Consider the following 9,749-nt stretch of genomic DNA (forward strand, 5'->3'; position numbering starts at 1 on the left):
AATACTTAATAGCAACAGGAATGTAGTTTATTCTTTAGAGGACCATGTAAACACCCCAAAATTGTTCTGCTGGTTGTATGTCACTTAATATTTCTCTTTGTAATACTTCCTTCTTTCCCCCCCAAATCCAGTAGAGGATTAATCTTAACTACAGAGCGCCTTTATAACCGCGTGGGCCTCGGTGGGAGCTTCAGAGAGCGCTCTCTGCCTTTATGAAAGGCCCAGGGCCAGCCAGATTCAGCCTGGCCAGGCCTTCAGAGACACCGGCTGTTTGACTTGGCTCTCTGTCCAGAGCCCGGCACAGGGCAACTGTTGTCTGTAGCCACGAACTGCAGAGCTGCAGGTATTTCCTGACTAAATTTCTCTGTCCTGCTGTTTGCAGTTGTATTCAGTGAAGGAAACTTTGGAGACAGAACATGGATGAATCCAACATAAAGAACAACTGCAGAAGCCCTGTATTTCCCTACTTTTTCTGCTCATGCTTGACTAAAAAACCTAAAAGGAAATTATAAAACCCAAAGTCATCCCACCCCCCCAGCTACACCCATCTTACATGTCTTATTTTTCGTCGTTGTATAAGCGCCACATTTTTCATGCAGGTCGGGACTTTATTTGGATACTCCAAAGCCAAGAGTCTCATCTTTTTGCAATTTCCTCTGTTTTTTCCCTCTGTGATGGCCCAGATGTTGTTCTACTCCGTGTTTAGTTTAACATAAACATTAATCATAGACTTCTGCGCCATCATTCCTGGAACACCTCTCACCATTATGTTAATGAATACAGACACTTAGAAAGAGGCTTCGAGCACCTGCAAACACCTGGGTGCACACATAGAAAAACAGCAAGAGAGATGCCTTTCTGGGCTGTACTCTGTCTCTGCATCACTTTGGTCCCTTTCAAATTATCTGCTGGGATTAATGATTGTAATTTTCACACATTAACTGCCTCGCATTCATCCATAATTGGCCGACCCACAACTGTGTTTTCCCTTTGAATTTGTCCATTGGGTTCCTTCCTTTAAGCTGCAGCAGTGTCTGGGACTGACGATTGGTCCAGTTGCTTTCTGCTCTCTCTAGGCTGTAAGAGATGCAGGACTAGTCAGCAGGAACCTTCCTACTCTGCCTTGCAAAAAATATCGACACACCTTGAACTTTTTCACATTTGTGAATGTTGTATTGGATTTAATGTGACAATCCAACACAAAGGTGTGCACAATTGTAAAGTTGGACCAAAGAAAATGCATGGGTTTCACTTCCCTGACTACAATACACCAAAATAAAATCTATTGTAACAAACTGCTGTAGTAAATTTATTCATTTGTCAGTTTCTTGCACCAAAGTAAAAAAAAAAAAATCAGTTCACATGATACAAGCAACGCAGTGCTTCTTTTAAACTCTTTTTGAAAATGAGCGTTATCATCATCTTCTAGACTTTTGTCAGGATTGCTAATAAAAAAATTATCTGAAACCTTACAAGTAAACTCTGCGCTGGGTTCTTGAAAGCTGCATGTCAGTTTAAGTATGTAAAGTGAGCTTTAATGGTTCTGCTGTAAACATTAGCTAGTAAACAACGGCAAGAAAAACACCAGATTTGTCCCCAATAAAGCTGGGAAGAAGCTGAGGGCATGTTAATGTTATGGACCTGCGTCCTAGAGTTTGAACAACGAACAGAGCACACTTTAAACCATAATCTGAAAACAGACACAAGCGATAACCAAGACATTATGTAGCCCAGGGTAACTGTGGAGGAGCAGGAGAGATTCATAGCTCAGGTAGGAAAATCTGTTAAAGTGACAATAATCAAATGTGTGATAATAGTACTTGAACAGTGGTGTCACTCTGTGGGAAGGCTGTTTTACTAAGGAACTGGGATGCTGGTCAAGGTTATCTGAAAGATGGAGCCAAATTTAGTGCAATACTGGAATAATATTGTGGAACGTTTGTGTTAGAATGATCCGAGTTCAAATTTCAGTTGTGGTAAAACTTAAAGTTGTTCAAAAAAAGCTCTCCATCAAATCTCACTGAGCTGTTCTGCAAAAAAAGAAAGGTCCAAAATTTTAGTCTGTAGATGCTGAAAGCTGATAAATAAATGTCAGAACACTTGTAGCTGTAATTGCAAATAAATGTCTTTCAAAACAGGATATAGGATTCAAAGTACTGAGAACTTTTTAAATTGAAACCATTTGTTTGCTGTTTTCTGTCCATTCTGATAAATGGACGAAAAGTTGATAAATAAACTTTCTATAGCAGACAAAGATGTAAAGAAAGCTCTGTGAATCACACTGCAACATGGCTGAAACATGACATCCAGGCTCACTGATAGCGATGGCTAAACCTTTAAAAACGTCCATCACTGAAGTGGCGCTTTATTGGTCACATTAGTCTCATATTTCCCAGTCTTCGTAAAAGAGGACCTTGGAGATGAATGCGCTTTGATCATTTCTCCTCCATCTCCTTCGCTTTTCATTTGCTCTGCACGCTGCACCACCGCGGTTCGTCCGTCCTGGTGCCTCTGTCTTCCCTCGACTGCCTCTACTCCTGATCCAAGCACGCGCAGTGGGGGATTGTGGGCATGGGGACCTCACGCTGTGAAGGATCTCTCTTGCTCTGGCGGAGCTGAAGGTCAAACACACTCATGATCAGAATCGTGGGACAACACTGAAGCGGTTGAAAATAAAGAGTGCTCAGAGATACTTAAGGTCTGTTTTCTCTTTGCATTGTTTGCTGCAGACAGTCTGCTTCTGTGTGCAAAGGCCACATTTTAGAGCCCAGAGTAAATTGCAACAGTTTCTTTCTTTTTGTACGTCTTTTAATATCTACTTCATGCAAATATTCCAAATGAAAGAGTTCACGCTGTTCTATAGTACCCTATGTAGAGGGAGAATCTGTAAAGAAAATTATGCTAAAAAACTATTTAAAAAATTGCAGTGTTGTCTTTGTAGAGAATATATTTCTTGTTGCATTTGCTCTGGCCGTCCTCCTCTCTCATTTAAATTAGCTTGGCTCTTGACTGATGAAGCAAACCAAACGAAAACACCAGAAAAGAATAAAGAAAATCATCTGTTTCTCTTAACGGAAAAGAGAAAGAAAAAGAAAAAAAAAACAACTCCTGGTTGCCAGACGAAAGCTTTTACTTTTCTCTTTCGGAATTTTTTGGAAGCATTTACATTTTTCAAAAGTCCACCAAAGAAAATAGCCCCGGGGACAGAAATGTCTGATCTGCATATTGAAGCCTGAACAGAGGGCGCAGGAGGAGGACTAGGAGAAGGGGGGCCGGGGTGGGAGGGCGACAGAGGGAGTCCCTGCACACATGATCCGAGGTTGATCGTAAAGAAACAATAATGTCAATTAGCCGACGGTGTCATGCTCATTACGCTGGATTAATTGCAGCATTCGCTAACAGATTATAGTTGTAGTTGTCGAGCAGCTCCCCAGTTGAGAGGGTGAAGCAGGGGCGGCTGGGTGGGGGCAGCGGGAAAAAATGTGCATCATAAGAAGGCCTCTTCACCCAGCTTCCTTCATGAATAACAAATAGAGGAGCGAGAGCTGTGACCAGGCAGCACAACACATGAAAAGCATTACTGCCTTCCCTGATTTGTCTGCGTCTCCCCACATTATGGTGGGACGCTCGCAACATGTGAAACACTGTGGAGCTTTTTGTGCCATTTGGATGCACATTGGGCTGTTTCACAGATTGCAGCTTGGTAATGAGCAGATTTTACGGTGTGGAAGATGTTATTCTACACCCATACATGGTCAGAAGGAGGTTTTTGTGATAAGTGTAAAAACTTATCACAGTGATATTCCTGGTGTTTTGATTTAACAGAAATTTCAAGAGTTTAGTTTTTCATTTATTTATTTTTTTTTGCATCATGTAGCTCAATGAGGGCCCCGGTGGTTATATTTGGTATATTTAAGGTGCTTTTCTGTATTTTAAGTTAGCTGAATGGGCTACTGCAGTAAACAGTTTGACCACTGATTCTACAAAATCATTTTAGCAGCACCATAAATTCTAACTGAGACTTTTCCTAAGACAATTTTTGCCTTTGGTTGTGTGTTTATATACAAGCCCCGCCGCATTTATCAACATCCGTGTTAAAGTTGTGCGAAAAATCTTAAAATAAGCTCCTCTTGCATTGCTGTGCTATTACCCTGTAAAAGAAAATGCTGCTGTTCTCTAAAAGCGGACTACTAAAACTTTAACAAACCCATCATCGTTCTCCTCACTGAAATCGTTCTTCCATCTCACCTACTGTAGAGATGGAAAGATACATTTGGTTTTAAAGTTTGTAATTATTGCTCCCAATGTGCACAAGCTTTGTGGTAGTTTCCTTTATAGCAAATGACTCACAAAGAACAACTTACTTTAAAAATTCTCTCATCTTATTAATTTTGAACAGCAGCAGGGAGAAATTTACCTCTGTACCACATCCCATTTTCACCTATTGTAGAGAAATTCTGGCCTAAGCTGTCACCTTGGGACTTTTTGTCACCTCACTTCTATTCACCAGGGAAAGAGGAAGGTTTGGCTTACTAATTAGAAGTACCTACACACTGTGATTAACTTTGGAAATTAATTACAAGTTTAAAAAAATGTTTCAGGTACTTTTTGTTTTTTATTTTATTTTTAAGGGTACCTGGATTTGTGGAAATGTGAATTTTGTTTTAAAAAAAATCACAACTTTGCATGTTTTCCCTTCAACTGAAAAAAATAACAGAAGTTTGATATTTTTTTCCCATATCGCAAGTTTATATAGCTGCAATAAAAGATTATGTATGTTTACACATCCTTCCAGGAGCATTAGAAGTGGTAATATATGCAGATTGTCTATATATATGGTTAAACACACACACGCATGTACAGATATGTATATATATACTGCTCAAAAAAATAAAGGGAACACTTAAACAGCACAATATAACTCCAAGTAAATCAAACTTCTGTGAAATCAAACTGTCCACTTAGGAAGCAACACTGATTGATAATCAATTTCACCTCCTGTTGTGCAAATGGAACTTTGTACAGAACAAAGTATTCAATGAGAATATTTCTTTCATTCAGATCTAGGATGTGTTATTTGAGTGTTCCCTTTATTTTTTTGAGCAGTGTATATATATAGGTGTGGGTGTGTGTGTGTGTGTGTGCGTGTGTGTGTGTGTGTTAATATTGTAAAATGTATATCTAAAACCATCTTGACAATCAGAAAAAAAGCATGTATCAGCAAGGTCCTGTTGCTGAGGTGCTTCATCAATTGTAAATGATTGCAAAATTTAGTTAATATATCATATTTAATATTCAAAGTGATCCAGTGCTTCATTAAGTTTTTAGCCTATTACCGAAAAAATAAATGGGCATAAGCTCTACATGTATGAAACAAGACAAACAACATCAAAACCAATACAGTGTCTCTATCTGTTTTTAACTCTTGTAATAACACGTCAAAAAATATTTTTACTATGTTTCTTATTTAGTGTGATTTATATATTTATTGTAGGAATCTATCTATCTATCTATCTATCTATCTATCTATCTATCTATCTATCTATCTATCTATCTATCTATCTATCTATCTATCAAATCTCAAGACCACACTTGTTGATTTGCAGCCCCCAGCGGGCTCCTGGCCCCAGCGTTGGACGCCACTGCCATAATAAGCTAAAAGTAACCCTAATGGCTTACCAAACCCTTAACTGAAATGGAGTCTATTTATCATTCCCTTTTTGGACACAGCCCAAGACAAATCCAAGGAAAGATATAAATTAGCAGAAAGTTGACTGACCAGCACCTGGCTGTCTCCTCCAGACTCAAACCTCCGTGTGTCCATGTTCATTTTCTCTCCGACGCCCTGTAAAAATCGAGGCGACCCGGTGAAACAAAACCCCCCACTTTATGACTGAGGTTGCATGTGTACACCGAGGCAGTGGTTTGTGTTGTTTGGTCTTAGAAAAAAAAAAAATGAAGAAATGTTTCAGCACAGCTCTCTGGCGCGCGCCTCAAGGTTACAACATGCAAAGGGGGACCATTAGGCACGAGAGACGCGCGCGAACACCTTCTTTTTTGTTTGCTTTTGTTTTTGCCCGAATCTGATAGTTTCGATTCAAGCCCAGGCTGCTCCAAATTACATGAATATATTGTCCAGCAAATAATAATAATTGTACATACGAAATAATATTGTAATTTAATCAAATCTTCTCCTTTTTGTTCTATTCCATCACTAAACGCGGCTTTTTCGTGAGTGTTTTTATACTTTTTCCCACCATCAAATTGTCGCATCTTTACCTGAAAGCAGGAACTCCGAGCACCGACCACATAAACACACAAACTTCTCTTTCAGCAGAGAGTCCAATCAGCGGGGGGGAGAGGGAGGGGGGTCTGCGCAGCCCTGCTGTTGTAATTGGGCGGAGATGGTGGGAGCAAAACGCAGCCTTGGCACAGAGTAAACTCACAATCCGTCTTCGTGGCTCCTGATAGAAGACGCACCAGATCGCGCAGATTCAAAAGGAGGAGGTGAAACAATTTCAGTTTTACAGTTTTAATTCGTATCACTTCAAGGTTATTTAATCTCATGATAAAAGATCGACTGCTTGGAACGGATCAAAGAAAGAGGGTTTTTTTTTCTCTCTCTCTCTCTTCTCATCACCTGCACAGTGGATTACGCTCTGTGTGGATTCTGGGACTCAAGAAAGTTATCAAACTCTCGGGGATACACAGGGAAGTAAACTTTATGAAAAGCTGAACATTTTTTTTTTCCGTCAAATTGTCTCGGGAGTGTTTGGTGCTTTTTTAATAGCGCCAAGACTTATTAGAGTATTTTTTTTATGGATTAAAGCAAAGTAAGACCAAACCTAAAGGTGAGACACATCTGCAGATTTATGCCTTGGGGGATGGCAGCAGCCACCTCCGGTCCGTATTTGGCCAGCAGCAGGATTTTATCCGGTCCCATCGTGCACTCTGACCGGAGAGGTGCTGGAATGCAGCCGGGCACCACCGCCGTGACCACGGTGTCCGGCGGATACAGAGGGGACCCATCGGTTAAGATGGTGCAGAGTGCAGACTTCATGCATGGAGCCATGGTGGCGAGCAACGGTGGACACATGCTGAGCCATGCCCACCAGTGGGTGACATCGTTGCCTCACGCAGCGGCCGCAGCAGCGGCGGCGGCGGCGGCGGCCGCTGCAGCAGCAGAGACCGGCTCCCCGTGGCCCCCCACCTCCCAGCCGCAGGAGGTGAAGCGGAACAGGGATGACCTGCACTCGGGCTCCGCTCTGCACCACAGGTCCCCGCATCTGGGAGCTCACCAGACGCACGCGGGAAGCTGGGGAGGAAGCTCCGCGGCGCACATCAGCATCATCAGCGAGGGCCAGCAGCAGCAGCAACAGCAGCAACAGTCTCTGGTTTACTCCCAGCCTTCAGGATTTACAGTCAACGGGATGCTGAGCTCACACACCGGGCAGAGCCTCGCTCATTCGGGGCTGCTGCGCGGGGACTCCCCTGAGCTGGACCACCACCACCATCACCACCAGAGCCACAACCACCACACGCACCATCACCAGCACCACGAAATGGGCCACGAGCCGCAGTCCGACGAGGACACGCCGACGTCGGACGACTTGGAGCATTTCGCCAAACAGTTCAAGCAACGTCGGATCAAGCTGGGCTTCACCCAGGCGGACGTAGGCTTAGCCTTGGGGACGCTGTACGGCAACGTGTTCTCCCAGACCACCATCTGCAGGTTCGAGGCGCTCCAGCTGAGCTTCAAAAACATGTGCAAACTGAAGCCCCTGCTCAACAAATGGCTGGAGGAGGCCGACTCCACGACGGGGAGCCCGACCAGCATCGACAAGATCGCCACGCAGGGGAGGAAGAGGAAGAAGCGCACGTCTATCGAGGTGAGCGTAAAAGGCGCGCTGGAGAGCCATTTCCTCAAGTGTCCCAAGCCGTCCGCGCAGGAAATCAACTCCCTGGCGGACACGCTGCAGTTGGAGAAGGAGGTGGTCCGGGTCTGGTTCTGCAACCGCAGGCAGAAGGAGAAGCGCATGACGCCGCCTGGACTGCCGCGCACCCCGGAGGACGCGTATTCTCAGGTGGGGAGCATCGGTCCGGACACGCCGTCTCCTTCCATAGAGTGCAAGAGGATGTACAGCGACACGTGAAAACAGCCAGGACGAACCGCCAAGGCAAGAAACTGAGAGCAAAGAGGAGGGAAAATGTTTCCTGACTCACCAGAATTTCTGAAGAAGTTTTTTATATATCATAAATCCATCCGCAGTTTTAGTGTTTTTCTGTATGTGTTCATTCCAGAAGCAAAAAAAAAAAAAGAAACAAAAAGAAAAAAGACAAGAAATCTACTTTTGTGTTTGTTTGGTATTTATCTGTGATACTGTCTCTGGGACAAAAATATTAACGCTAATCTAGAATCTGCACAGAAGCAAGAATAAAGTACTCTAAATATAAAGTTACATAAATATGAAGACAAAAAGTTAAACATTTTTCCTAAATTGTACAAAATACAAGTTTTCTTTGTGATTCTGCAGATTTTCATGTCCATCCTGTTAGACCTGAAAGAAAGACATTTGTTTTATTCACTTTGTCCATGAATAGTTTTTGTAAGCCAGCAATAATAATTTAATCACCTCCCATTTTGTGTTGTGCATAAGTGGAATTAAGTTGTGACACGAAAATGGCAAAAAAGTGTAGTTGAACACTCCTTTTATTCAGTAAGAATTTAGCACAAATTCCCAAAACTGTATGTAAGGTCTGCTGTGTGCTCCTGTGTAAAGATTCAGTCTATTTATTTTTCCCTATGTGTCTATTTTCATGGAAGACCAATAATTTAATAAATTTGAAATAAAACCATGTTAATATATGAGATGATCATCATTTGTTCTTACATTCACATGCTCACATCTCATCAGCATCATCTCTGCTTAGGTTTTGATAAACTAAGACGTGATCTGTGATTTTTGTGACCATTTAAGGCCTAAAAAAAACCCTTGATTGGTCTACACTTTTAGATATTGTGGGGTAACCTACAGATATTTTCACATAGGTGCAGGGAAATCAACACCAAGTTCTTTTTATTTTAAATCATGTGCTGGTTTTGTGGGTTAGAAAAAAAGATAATGAGGGGCCATTTTTTAGGACTCCTCGTTTACAGAGGAAGACTGACGTAGACACAGAGGATCTAAGGAAGATCAGCACCCCAAATTTGTTGAAACAAATTAGTTTGCTCTCACACTGAGCACAAATCTGAATAATTTGCCTCATGTTTCTGTTGGAGCCCCTCTAACCCCATCAAGAGTGGCTGAACTGATCACGGATCAGTTAATGAGCCCGTTCGTGGGGTGATAAACCGCACATCAGACCAGCCGGTGTGGCAGTGCTGTGGACTGCAGCTCCGTGGAAATCAGCCAGCGGATGGGGTCGGCTATCCCAGATGGCGGTTCACCTCGGCAGCAGTTGCCAAGGTGACGGAGAGATGGAGTGACACGAGGCAGCAAGCGGATCTTTTGCCACGGATGATGGGTTTGGGGAGATGGGAGCCGAGTGAGCGAGGGTTAACAAACAGCCTGTAATTTCATCTCCTTGTCTCTAAATATCACAATAATCCATGAGATGATGTTGGACATCTGGGGACGCTGACGGTAAGGGGGCGAAGCTGTAGAAAAAGTCACAGAGGTTGTCTGACCCCTTGCGAGAGGTCAAAGGTTTGCTGCTACTGTAGCTGCTGGGAGGTAAACAACAAACCA

General features: G+C 42.8%; 1 protein-coding gene across 1 annotated transcript; it reads left to right on the plus strand.

Annotated features, from left to right (window-relative positions):
- Positions 1-5,665: 5,665 nt before the first annotated feature.
- Positions 5,666-8,866, plus strand: LOC114148527 (POU domain, class 3, transcription factor 3-A). The gene has a single exon (XM_075410496.1). The coding sequence runs from the start codon at positions 6,873-6,875 to the stop codon at positions 8,151-8,153; it is 1,281 nt and encodes a 426-aa protein (XP_075266611.1). The 5' UTR covers positions 5,666-6,872; the 3' UTR covers positions 8,154-8,866.
- The last annotated feature ends 883 nt before the right edge of the window (positions 8,867-9,749 follow it).

Source organism: Xiphophorus couchianus, chromosome 7 (genome assembly GCF_001444195.1).
Source record: "Xiphophorus couchianus chromosome 7, X_couchianus-1.0, whole genome shotgun sequence".
Classification (NCBI taxonomy): Eukaryota; Metazoa; Chordata; class Actinopteri; order Cyprinodontiformes; family Poeciliidae; genus Xiphophorus; species Xiphophorus couchianus.

Coding starts and splice junctions, on each gene's coding strand:
- LOC114148527 (XM_075410496.1), top strand. CDS start 6,873: ATGCCTTGGGGGATGGCAGCAGCCACCTCCGGTCCGTATTTGGCCAGC.